General features: G+C 43.5%; 1 protein-coding gene across 2 annotated transcripts in view; it reads left to right on the top strand.

The window, feature by feature from the left end:
* ATG2B (autophagy related 2B) overlaps positions 1-7,233 on the top strand; it is a 60,142-nt gene extending 52,909 nt beyond the window's left edge. For both annotated transcript variants that reach the window (XM_081143812.1, XM_081143811.1), the window contains exons 37-42: positions 562-631; positions 987-1,069; positions 1,681-1,802; positions 2,046-2,200; positions 2,859-3,008; positions 5,968-7,233. In XM_081143812.1, coding sequence (XP_080999938.1) covers positions 562-631; positions 987-1,069; positions 1,681-1,802; positions 2,046-2,200; positions 2,859-3,008; positions 5,968-6,198 — 811 coding nt within the window. In that variant the 3' untranslated portion in view covers positions 6,199-7,233. The remainder of the gene's footprint in view (positions 1-561; positions 632-986; positions 1,070-1,680; positions 1,803-2,045; positions 2,201-2,858; positions 3,009-5,967) is intronic.
* Positions 7,234-13,040: the final 5,807 nt, after the last annotated feature.

Here is a 13,040-nt window from a genome sequence, read left to right as displayed (position 1 = left end):
ATTTACAAGCATTAACCTCGAGAATGCTCACTAAAATTTATCAGTGTAGGTGGCATTTTAAAAAATTTATTGACAAAGATGTTTAGGCTCAGGAAGGTTAAGTGACTTGCCCATGATTGCTTCCCATATAACTTTGGAAAACTGGGATTCATGTCCACTTTTTCTGGCTCTTTTCTGCTTCATAATGGAGCTAAAAATAAATTCCTTACCTCTTTTTTTTTTTTTACTTTTTGGTAATGATTATATTATTTGGTTTAATCATGATGGTTGTTTTTATTAATTTGTTCTCTGTATGAATTAAGAATACCTTCCAAAATAAATTTTTTCTAAGATGAACATTATTTAGTAAACTAGGAAAAGGTTCATGCAAGAAAGTTTAAATATAATAAATACAATTCATAAGATGATTAGTGTTGGTTTAGTTATATTAATGTAAAGCTAAAAGGCATTCTCTTTTATTTATTTTGTGGTTTCGTTTGTATTCTTCAATTGAACAAATTATATCTAATTTCAACTATTAGTAATTTAAATAAATAACTCCCCTTCTTTCTTTACCTTCAGAGAATTTAGATTCACGTCAGAAGTTCCTATTCGACTTGATTATCATGGCAAACACGTATCCATGGATCAGGTTTGGAAACTTTGTATAAATATACTCTACAAAATTATCTCATTTGTTTTTCTAATGGACTCAATTTTTAAAACAATTGTTTTCTACCTTTGTTTAATATATGAAATACAGTGCAAGATTTTAAAATTTAATTGTTTTTAAAGTAAATTAAATACCATTTGCTTGAGAACTCATGAGTAAAATTTTATATAAATTGTGTCATACCTATTATAAAATATGTATTGTTTTGCTATAAATATTTTAAGTGTTTTAGCTTCATTAGTGAATATTGCTTTGACTTTCACAAGTAATAACTATTTTAAATGTTGAGTCAATTTACAGATCAAGGTCATCTTTTTTATTTTTAAATTTAAAGGGTACATTAGCTGGAATCTTGATTGGCCTGGCCCAGTTAAACTGCTCTGAACTGAAGCTGAAGAGGCTCTTCTATCGGCATGGGTGAGCCCATCATTATGTGAGGCTTTAAGCTGTAGCCACTGAAGTTAGTTTACAACCAATTAAAATGGAGTTTTCTTAGCAAGCATGCATAACTTAATCATTTACAGTATTGTTTGCAGAGAGCTCATTTTTACAGGATCCTTACTGATTAGGGCTAGGTTTTATTTCGAGAGAGTAGAAGTAATTTGAACAGAGTAGTATTTTTCAAAAACAGCTGTAGTTATGATATTTTAAATAATTTCCCAAAGTTGTACATCATCTTATTTGGTGAAAAGACTGGAAGTTCACAAGGTAGAGCTAAGAACTGTGTGGCAATTTGTAGACATTGAGTTAATCCTATGCTAGAGCTTTAGATGTTCAAGAAAAAAGAGCAGTGTTAAAACACACTTATACATATTACCTAAGCCTTGTAGAAATTATTAACAGCACAACTGGGTTATAAATATGTGTATACATTAATTTATATGTACGAATATATTCACATAGAGCATCTATAGTATTTTGCCCTTGTACTTTGTAAATTTTCTTTTGTCTTAAGTGATGAATCCCCCAAACTTACCTAAAGCTATAAATTTTTCTCCATCCTGTGTACTAACAGCCATCTGCTCCAGTTTGCTAGGTGTTGACAAATTGCTTTCCTATGCGATCACTGAGTGGCTAGCTGATATCAAGAAGAACCAGCTACCAGGAATCCTGGGAGGTGTTGGGCCTATGCACTCACTAGTACAATTAGGTGAGTTTTCTTTTTTAATCAGAAGGTAAGTTATTTTATCTGATCAGTAGTACTTAACCCTTTTTGGGTCATGGATGCCTTTGAGAGTCTGTGTGAGGACCATCTTTCTAGAAAACCTACATTTGCAGTCAGACACAGAAAACTTTGTTTCCCATTTCAGGGGTTAAAAAGCCCCAGGGTTGGAATGGAGCCATCTCTGAGCTCCAGCATTGCTGTTGACTTCTATATGTTGTCTTGTTCTAGTGCAAGGCCTGAAGGACTTGGTGTGGTTGCCAATAGAGCAGTACCGGAAGGATGGCCGCATCGTCAGGGGGTTTCAGAGGGGCGCTGCCTCCTTCGGCACCTCGACAGCCATGGCTGCGCTGGAGCTCACCAACAGAATGGTGCAAGCCATACAGGTACCTGTCCGCAGGCCACACCTGACCTTGTGCAGAGCGGACGAGCCGCTGCAGAATAGTGCCATCCTTTTGTTTTAAAAATGATATTGTGAAAATATACAGAATGTTGAGAATAGATATTTTATTTGTAATGATTTAATATCATGCTTTTTAAAAATTGGTTATCCCCAGTGTTAAGTAATTAGTAGAATAAAGCAGTGAAATACATTGTCACATTTGTTTGCCTATTTCAGGTAAATTATAAGCATTAAGTTATCCAAGGATTATTTCACCACATTCATAGGAAAAGATCATAGCTAATTGTAAAGAAAGTGTTGCAGATTAAACAGTGGTTATATTCAGTTTGTTATATTAAATATTAAGCTCCAACTGGCCTTATCCAGACTGTGCATTCTTGATAACCTGGTGACATGGAGAATATCCCCAGAGGACAGAGGAAGGACTGAAAAAATCAGCTCGATCAGATAGTATTAGTTTTGAATGTACACTTTAACATTCTTATTGTAAAAGTAATAAAGTCTTATAGAGAATTCAGAAGTGCCTTGTAAGAGCACGTGAGCCCCTCTGTGCTTCCTCAGTCCCTGTGGGAAGTGTACTCTTGGGGCATTACTTCAGACTTCCTTCTGATCCATTTCTTACTGTCTATGAAATGGTCCAGGCAGCGGCAGAGACTGCTTATGACATGGTGTCTCCTGGCACCCTTTCTATCGAGCCCAAGAAGACCAGAAGGTTTCCTCACCACCGCTTAGCCCACCAGCCAGTAGACCTGCGGGAAGGTGTGGCCAAGGCCTACAGTGTCGTGAAGGAGGTAGGTGGTACTTGAGTGGAACCATCCAGAACTAGCTTCCATAGCAGTGGACTTGGAGATGCTCCTGACAGTGGGTGCAAATGTGTGCGTCAGGTCAGAGCAGAGGGTGTGTTGTGACTGGTGGGCTCCCAAGGAGAGGAGGGACCCAGTGGAAAGATGGGCTCTCTTTCCCCACAGGAAAGAGCGAGGAATAGACTGACAGTAGGCTCTCACCAGCTGGGTTCAACGTGTATTTATACTCTGCTGCATTTACCTCAGATTTAAGAAATACAGGTTTTCCAGTGACCTGCTCACCCTGATCCCATCCCCCTGCTGTCACTGTCCTGAAGATGGTACAGATTTTTCTGTGCATGTTTTCATGGTTCTGTTGTACAAGTGTGACTCATAAGCAAACATGCTATTGTTTGCATTTTAAAAGTTAACGTGTTATATATATCGTTCTGTAACTTACATCTTTCAGGCTATAGCCATGTTGCTGTATGTACCTGGACTTTACACTGTTCTACAGTATGTCATTGCTTATTTTCCAGGGACACTGTTCCCATCCTTCCCTAGAACTCAGCTCTGGGAGTGTTCATATGAGAGCCCCTTTGTTCGTTCACCTGTGCAGGTTGGGAAGGTGGAGTTGGTGGTTGGTAACGACTTGAATCTTGACCTTGGCTAAATGTTGCCATGTCATCATGGAGCTGCACAGTGAGCCCCGGGCCTTCTGGCTGTTGTCAGGGGCATTCCCTGTCTTCATCTTTCTTGATGTTCTTTTTAATATGACATGAAGTTTAAGGTCATTTTACTTACGATTCGCATATTAGGATTTCATTAAAGATATTTCTCCCACCACACACTGACCCCAGAAGTGCTGAGGGCAGCCTTCTAGCCGACGGAAGTAGCCTGTGGAAGACCACTGAGGCAGGACCCCCAGGAAATGTATTAGTGGATAAATGAAGGCAAGACCACTGGTCACCCTTCTGGAAAAGAGATGCAGTCAGGAGACTAGAGAGAGAGAACTGCCAGTCAGACCTGCGCCTGCAGGTGTCGGGATTGGGCTGTTGTCAGTAGATGTGTTAGAAATTGGGTTTGTAGATGTGACCCTGGGGTGCAGGCAGGGCAGGGATGCTGGCTGCAGGTTATAATCGCGCTCGGGTAGGTAGCGCTGCGATTTGCGAACACTCGCCTAATTTCATCTGTGCTCGTTTTAACACGAATACTTGTGTGCTTATTTTGTACCAGGTGCATAGTAACCCTCAGAGAGGTGGGTGGTGGTCCCCACTGAGAAATGGGGGACAGGCTCAGCAGGAATGCCTCCCCAGGGAACCGCGGCGCAGGTAGTGCAGCAGGGTTGGAACCGGGATTTGGGTCTAGTGTTTAGTTTTTTCTCTAAGTCTGCGAATACGAAAGAGGAAGGAAGGGGCGGTGGGAGCAGTAAGCGTGGATAGAGGTGGTAGGGTGTGTCGATTAGACCGGACCTGAATTCTGTATGAAAAAACTTTTTAAATAGAGATTCCTGAATGGTGATAGGTATTCCTTCCTTTTAGATAAATATTCCTTCTTCCTTCCTCAGAGATCAAGGGAGAGCATCCATGTGTGTCACAGGCTGCTCCTGTATAGGGGTCAGTAGGCTATAACCTGCAGGTTAGACCTGGTGGTGCCTGCTCTGTATGGACCTTCCAGCTAAGAACTGATTTCTGCAGCCAGGCCCACAAATATTTACAATCTGGCCTTTTCTAGGGAATGGTTGCCGACCCTGCTTTACATAACTGTTGTGTGGTAGTCAGGTAGTTAGTTGTTAGGGTGTGGTGGTTATCTGGGAATTAGTTAATAAACACTTAGTGCCTGCTAAGCTGTGCCAAACTCTTAAGATGCAGTATTTCATTTAATTCTAACAACCGTCACAGTATTTTAATTCCCTGTTTGAAGGAGGTCACAAAGCTAAGAGTGATGGGGCTAAGATTTGAATACATTGTCAGCATTTTCTTTATTGTACTCGTTTCATTCATTGGCTGTTATCTCGTAGATAGTTTAAAATAGCACTTTTTTTTAGTTGCTCTGCAGTTCGTCCCCCTCGTCCCCCCATGGTACGGTGTGTGCCCGTCACGTTGCATAGAAATGATTCTCTGTTAGCTTGTCAGAGCGATGCCCTGTTCTGGGTGGGTCAAGGTTCCTTGATCCCTGGAGAGCCCAGAGTGTCTTGCACTGAGCCTGTCAGTGAACTGGTGGCAGTAGGACCGTCTCCTGGGGGGTGTCTGAGCCAGACAGATGGCAGAGATTCGCAGTTGCTTGTGAGGATTATTTACCACTGCTCCTCGGCTTGGCCGGCAGTTGCGTGTGCAGCTTCCAGCTTCAGAGCTCAGCAGTCGTGGTGGTGCCAGTGTTAGGGAGGTGTAAGAAAGATGAAAACGCCCCAGAAGCTCTGCTTCTAATTACTAAGCATGCTCCTGCTTTATGTTCTCAGGATTTTCTCCATGTAGTTCAATAAAATGTTCTATTTAGCCCTTTATCTTAACTGAATCTTCTACCTTCTAGCACATAGCCCGTAATTTAAAACAAATGAAATAATATTCTGGGGCCTAGGAGAGTTAGGTTTTCCTGTTACTGTTGAGTCAGAGGAACGATCCCCATGTTCCTGGTTTATTCACTCCAGGGGCTGAGTTGCTCTGGTGGTTACTGTGCCGGAGGCCTCTCCTGGCCCTTGGATCTCCACGCCTCCCTGTGAAGCTGTGGTGGCTGAGCTGCGTTTCCTGCAGTGTCGCAGCAAATACTGTGTCATCATAATTGCCTCTTAAACACTCCCTTGTAATTAGAATTTTGTCATAAAAAGAATTATCCTGGGTTATCTCGAAAGCCGTTTTATTTTTTTGTCTACTTCAACATAATGTTGAATAATTCTACGAAAGTGTGATTATAGGACAATTTAGAGTTTTCTGACCAGTAACTTACCCCCTTCTCTGCGGGCCCCCCTCAGGGCATCACAGACACGGCTCACACCATTTACGAGACCGCAGCTCGAGAGCACGAGAGCCGGGGAGTCACAGGGGCCGTGGGCGAAGTCCTGCGCCAGATCCCTCCGGCCGTGGTGAAGCCTCTGATCGTGGCCACAGAAGCAACCTCAAACGTGCTGGGAGGCATGAGGAACCAGATTCGGCCCGATGTTCGGCAGGATGAGTCGCAGAAGTGGCGCCACGGGGAGGACTGATACTTCAGACACGATTCTCACGCGATGAGGGCAGGACTCAGGAGCAGAGGGTCCCGTTGCCATTTGAGAGGGAACTCATTTCATTTTATTGTGCTCATCTCAGGAACAAAAGCATTTCTTAGTTAAATAATTTAATATCACAAAAACATGCAACCGAAACGCCTGTCATTTTAGGGCTAGTTTGGTACCTGCCTGTCAAAATGCTTGGTGGCTGGTGTCAAAAGTCCTTGAAGCATTTGCTGCCAAGTTAGTGAAGTGCTTGCTTTTATTAAAATGACTCTGATTATCCTGGTTGCAGATGAGCTGTCCTTGGCTATCTCCTCTCACAGTGCAGGGTGCTCAGGAGTATTTGAGCACCTTGAGAGTACTGCCAAGGTCACTCTGAGGAGCTGATTTTTCTCAAGGTTTGGGACGACTCACAGCTTCGAAACTCCCTTGGAGAGTGAGTGAGAGAGAGCCACAGGCAAAGCAGAGCAGGTAGGCTGCCCAGCGTACGTCACGAGGAATTCATAAGTAACCCATCCTGTGGGTTTTGTGTTCATGCCCTGAGGCTCCATTCTTCCACGTCCGCAGAAAGTCCTCTGTGGGCGCCGAGAATGTGGATGTCCAGATGTGTCCTGTTGTGTTGCACTTTATTGTGTGTGTGTGTGTGTGTGTGTGTTTAGGTTAATACAAGTCATGTGCTGTCTTCTGTATGTAATTTACAAAGTTACACAAAATACAAAAAGGAGTGTTTGGGAAGGAAGGTAATCTAGTATACTAATTCCTGTTTATTTGGAGTGTAAGTGAAAATGTGCATTCTGTAATGAGCTGGGGCCCACCTAATTGTTTATATGTTCAGTTGTGAGCAGGTATAGTGCAGGCTGGCTGGGAGTGTGTGGAAAGGGAGACTGGAAATGGTTTTTATGCTTTTCAAATTAACCAAATATCCTCTCAGATGCCCTAGTCAGTTATTCCGAAGTACGTTTTTACTTGGTTAACAATGTAAGTTTTGATAACCTGTCAGGAATGAATAAAGTATTTTTATTTAAAGGTAAAATTGTTTTATGATTCCATGAGTATTTTGCTTTTCTTAGAGCATATTCATAGATGCAATACTGTGATGTATCCCAAGCTACTTGGGAACACTTTCTCAGGATCGACTTTGGTTAATACCGAGTAAATCATTACTGGGGATGAGAGGGGAGTTGCTTAGTCTCTGGCTTTGGGTGCACCTGGAAAGAAGAACTGTGGGACTCGTGTTCCTCCACTGTGGAGAGCCGCAGGGTGAGAGCTGTCATTTCTAATGTGGGCTGTGCCATCGAGGGGAATTTAGATTTCAGAACCACATTTCAGTCTGGGGTTTGGAAAATGACATCAAATCAGTTTTATTCTCTACATTTTATGAACAAGAAAGCACTGTAAACCAATAATCTGGACATTTAGAATTTATAAAAATTGTGCTAAATAGCATTTGTTTTTAGTTTGTTTCCTTTTCGTGGCTCAGAAGACCCACCTTTCAGGCATCATGGAGCCCCTTGCTGCTCTGTCCGCTCAGTGCAGGCCATGAGAACAGGGTCCTGAGCAAGCACAGCCTTGGCTGCTCACGAGCGGTAAGGTACAGTCTGCTTGTGGGGCACATTCCGACCCCCTGCCCATCGCCCCCGTGTGCTCCATTCTCCCTACCGCACAACACTACCCATGTTATCTGGGATGATTAATCAGACTGGAAAACGTTTGCTCAAACCTAAAAGTGTAAAATCTCCTTCATTTTAAATATATTTCCAATAGTTGCACTAATTCTTTAAGTTCAACGAGATGTAGTATATGGAGAAATAATCTTTGTACTGGAAGATGCAGAGGGACCCACCGTTTGAGAAGCTAGGTTTATAAATCCCATCCAAGCCCTACTTTATATGTGATCTCATGGCCCTCTCTGCTCTGCCCCCTGCATGGCTGTGGGTAAAATCTGTTTGGGAACAAACCTTGTGTCGCAGAAGACCCAGTGTCGCAGGGCTGTTCATGGCCAGCTTAACCAGGATGCTCTTTACTGAAGATGTTTATGTATTTATATTCCAACACTTCAGCATTATTAAGTATCCTTAGTGTTTTTCTTTTTTTAAAAGTATGTCACCAAATGTTTATGTTGTGATGACACAGTGAAAAGGGTGTTGGGCAGGATTCTTGGGTTGCCAGAGCTGTGACTTACCAAGTGGATGATTTGGCCAAGACATTTAACTTCTCTAAACCCCAGTGTTCCTCTCCATGAACAAAGGGATTTCTTACCACAAAGCCCAAAGAAGATATCTGATGATCAGGGTGTGCGAATGCGTGTGCGTGTGCATGTGTGATGGCATGGGTGTGATGCTCAGTAGAGTACCCAGACCTGATACCTCACGCTGATGGCACTGTCAAGCGAGAGTGGTCACATCACACAGAGTAGCTATGGACCTGTTAAGACTTTTGCGTCTCTGAACGGCCACTGTGCCTGCGGGTTGACTTTTGATGTTATACTTGAGTGGAGTAGATGGCGTGTGCACCTGTGGCTGCACTGACTCCATGTAGGTATCTCCCCGCGAGCCCAGGTAAGCAAGCCTGATCCAGAGCCGCCAGTGAACTTCAGAGCCCACAGTGCTACAGAACTCAGTTAGACCACCTTCTGCTGCAAAGGCATCCAAGCCACGGCCACGGCCATGGCCATGTCTTCTCTTGCACAGGGCTGATTTGGATAACCCAGTTTCCCTCCTGCCTGTCCCCAGATTGCTGTCATTTCCAAGCAGGTTTGCTGTGTTCTGTAGCTTTGCTGCCTTTGTTCAGCTTCAGAACAGTCCAAACAGTCTGCTGCTGCAAGGGGTGCTTGTGGAGGGTTGGGGGGTGGCAGTGCCTCCACATGCTGTTGACTTGGGCTCTTGCACTATGTGCAGAGCAAGCAGGCAGTGTTGGATTTAAGCTTTTTGAAATGAGGAATCTACACCTGCATTGAATGGTTTCAGGATTGACAATTGTCAACATTAATTTAAATGTTGTATGAAGCTGGGGCTTGACTCAAGTGAAGTCATTTAACTTTGTGCCGGTTTTCTTGCAGCCACGCTGGGTACAGCTCCCCTGCATCGCTGGTGTTCTGAGCAGTCTTACTCCATTTTCCCTTGACCTGCTTAAGACAGGAGAGCCGCCTACATGTCTGTGAAGTTCTCAAGCTTCCTGGAAGGAGGTACTGAGCAGACAAAGTGATACTCTTGCATCTGCAAATGCATCACCTTGGATGTACCAGTGGTATCAAATACATATTAGTGAGCCTTTGGTTAAAAAAGGTTATTTGTATAGTGTATGGATAATGAAGGGGGAAAAAGATTTCTTTGTTTCCATTACCAAAAAATCTTACTCTGTTTACTGGAAGGTAGTCGTTTCATATAAGAATTGAGTGCTTTAATGCCAATTTATTTTTGTCTCTGTATTTTCAGGATATGCTGGGCACTCTGGTCCCTTTCACAGACTCTTATGTGCACAGTTGTAAGTCAGCCAGTTTTAACCAGAAGTATTTTCCTTTTCACTGTACTGTCTGCAAACCAGAGTAGAAAAGGCTGTCTAAACCCCCCTCCACCTCCCACCCCCACAATAGGCCTCTCTAGGGATTCTAAATTCAGCAGAGTTTCAGCAATTCATATTTTGAAATGCCAGCAACTTTTAAAAACATAGGTGTTACAGAGAGAGTTTCACCTCCTGTAACAACCGCTGGCCTCTTGGTTTCAAGCATGTTGCTTCATAGTAAGTACCAGAGATTTCAAGAGGCTGTAAGCGTGATGTTGGCTGACCCGGTGACAATGCTAATCCCTGAGTGGTTGAAAGAGCAGCCCCTCCTTTAAAAAATGTGTTTACTTTGCTGTTTCACGTGTAATTTGTGTATCTGACATGGCAGCTTCTGATAGCTAGCTGGATTTGTCTTATGTTGTTTGTGTAACTTGCCGGCCACACAGGACTTTTTTTGCAAAATTGGGGTGCCAAGTGCAGCTTTCATGTTAATCCATCCTGATTTAGACCGTGTCTTGATCTCACCACAGTAAAGAACATACGTTGTATGTGTTGACCATCATTGCCACCTTTCCTAAGTTTCCTAACTAAGGTAATTATGGATGTGGGTACTGAAGCTGTACAAGTATCTTTGTGGAAATGTAACTGATTAGCATGACTATTTAAAATACCATGAAACTAAGAATACTCTTGAAGAAGATTAAAATACTCTTTAGCGTTCACTTTAAACACTATTGTCTTTCTCCAAGAACTGTTCCCAAGGTCTGTACACAGTACTTTGGGGGGTGAGGGGTCGGTCTGTGTCAGATCCTGTTACTGGGAAATGGTGTCCTACAGTCCTGGGACTGCTCATGGCAAATGCTGTATCTACCTGCTGCCAACTGCTGAGATATATAGTTTTGTGATGGTAAAATTTGCCACTCTAGCCCCCTTAGGGATATGAATCACTGTGTTAGTTATCTCATCCCTACAAGGTAGACTTGGGGTAAACACATCCTATAGGTTTGATCATAGGGACCTAGCTAGATACTTGATAAATATTTTATTTGGAGGAATATTTTTACTTATAAAAAGGAATATTTAAAAGAGATACTTTTCTTGAATTTTTATAGGTGTTTATTTGAGCCAAACTGACGTATGCCAGGAAGCAAGATCTCAAATGTTCCCAAGAAATCCTTAATTTTTTTGCACCATTTCCTGGAGGCACTACAACACGGGGTCCATGTGCAATGTGGACAGACTGTTTCATCTCCTTGCCCCCAAAATCCATTTAATATGTTGTCCTCAGATAGAGGGCATATCAGATGTTAAACTGGTGAGAACAGAACGCGTCATCTTAGCCAAAAGGCCAAGAAGCGATGAAATCCTTATTTATTTATTTTTTTAAATATATCTTTATTGATTTCAGAGAGGAAAGGAGGGGGAGAGAGAGAGAGAGAAACATCAATGATGAGAGAGTCACTGATCGGCTGCCTCCTGCACGTCCCCTACTGGGGATGGAGCCCGCAACCCGGGCATGTGCCCTGACTCGGAATTGAACCCCGATCTCCTGGATCCTAGGTCGACGCTCAACCGCTGACCCACGCCCGGTGGGGCGAAATCCTTATTTTTAAAGACAGTGCTTTAAAGGAGGTTGTGACACGTGACAATATAATTATCCTCTGCGAGTAGTCAGGAGTAGCACAAGTCACACTTCACACGTGCTCTTGTGAGATGCTTACAGTGGGCCGGGTATTGTAGCACGTTCTTGACCCTCAGGTCCCTCCAGAGGTGGTGGTTAGAGGATGAGACAGGTTCGGAGGGGTCCAGTACTTGCTCATGGTCACATGGTTTGACTCCCAAACCCCACACTCATCCAAGGATTTAAGATGAACATGCGCAGTTTCTCTAATTTCTTTCACTAATTAGGAAGCTAAGGAAGGAACTTGGCTAGGAGATTAAGATGAAAGGCTGTTAGAACACGGGCTGAGATCAGAACAAACGTGCCATCCGTCTCTGCACCTGTGTCTCCAGCATCTCCCTCTCCTGGCTGCACTGTGGCTGCTCTGCTCGGTCAGTTCTGCCACTTCCTGTAAGCAGGACGTGACTGAGCCAAACCCGCTGGGGCCCTCTCACATTTAGATCCATTGAGGCAGAAAGGCAAACGTGACTGCTCAGCGCAAAGTAATAACCTCGCTGCCAAAACCCAAATGTGAGCATTTTGTCAGCCCAGATGTGGCCTAATTATTCTTAGAGTGATGGAAAACTCAAAGGTGTAGCTTCAAAAAGCATATCTTAACATTTAATAAAAGTTAAACACACCTCACCCCAACCTGTGCTATTTTAAAATCACTATGAATGTTGTCGACCTTAAAAATAAAACGGGTGTTGTTTTATCAGCAAAAATGGATTGATTCAGGAGTAGCAGAGAACAGCAATTCGGGACATGCAAGCTATGGCAAAACCACGGGCAAGTCTGGAGAACAAAGTAGAGGAAGGTGCTTTTATACAGGAAAGGGGGTAGATGGGAGGGGCTGTCATAAACTGCCCATTGGAGGCAGCGGAGTTAGAATGTAGCAGCTTTTCATTGGCTGGGTTGCGACAGTCTCCAGTTGGCTGGACTGTTGCTGGGGAAGGAGAAACCTTCCTCTTCCTGGGCTAGTAGAGTAGAAAACATCTTCCTCTTGGGGACCTAAGGCATGTCTCTTGTTTGGAGCAACCAACAAGGAGTGGTAGGGTGTGAGAGCGCCCCCTACAGGCCCTCTTGACACCAACCTTAGTTGAGATTTATTAACTTACGCATATTATATAGCTTGATTGTCAGGAATCCTCCTTTCACTTATAATAAACATTTCTAAGGCCAAATAAATACCTTCCTCTCGTCTACATTTCAGTTTTTACTTACTTTCCCCCTCCTTCAGGACGTACTATCTCCTTTAGAACCATTTCTGGGGAAAGAGCAATGCCTCTCCAGCGTCGGCAGGGGGCGCCCGCTCTCTTCCCGAGCGGAGCTCTGGTTTAGTGTTGGCCCCTTCAAAGCCCAGGCAGCGCATCCGAGCCTGCGCAAATTCTGACCCCACACACCGTGGGAAGGCTTTGGAAAAATCCTAACTATCCCAGCCCTTTCACAAGACTTGTCTGTGGAAGCTTCCTCTTAGTGAGAACACTGCTTAAATTCAAAATAAAAATGTCATTTTATTTCACGATTAATTTCTTCCTGTGAATACTCGCCTGGGGGGGGGGGTGAGTGGCCCCTGGTGGAGTTTTCACAACAGGTTGATAAGGGAGTATTTGGGACATGAGGTAATGGAGATGTGCTTTATATTCAGATATGGATCTTTCCTGTGTTTTCCCCA

This window comes from Miniopterus schreibersii (assembly GCF_964146895.1).
Source record: "Miniopterus schreibersii genome assembly, chromosome: 1".
NCBI lineage: Eukaryota > Metazoa > Chordata > Mammalia > Chiroptera > Miniopteridae > Miniopterus > Miniopterus schreibersii.
The sequence above is the reverse complement of the archived record's forward strand: the minus strand, read 5'-3'. Positions and strand labels throughout refer to the sequence as shown.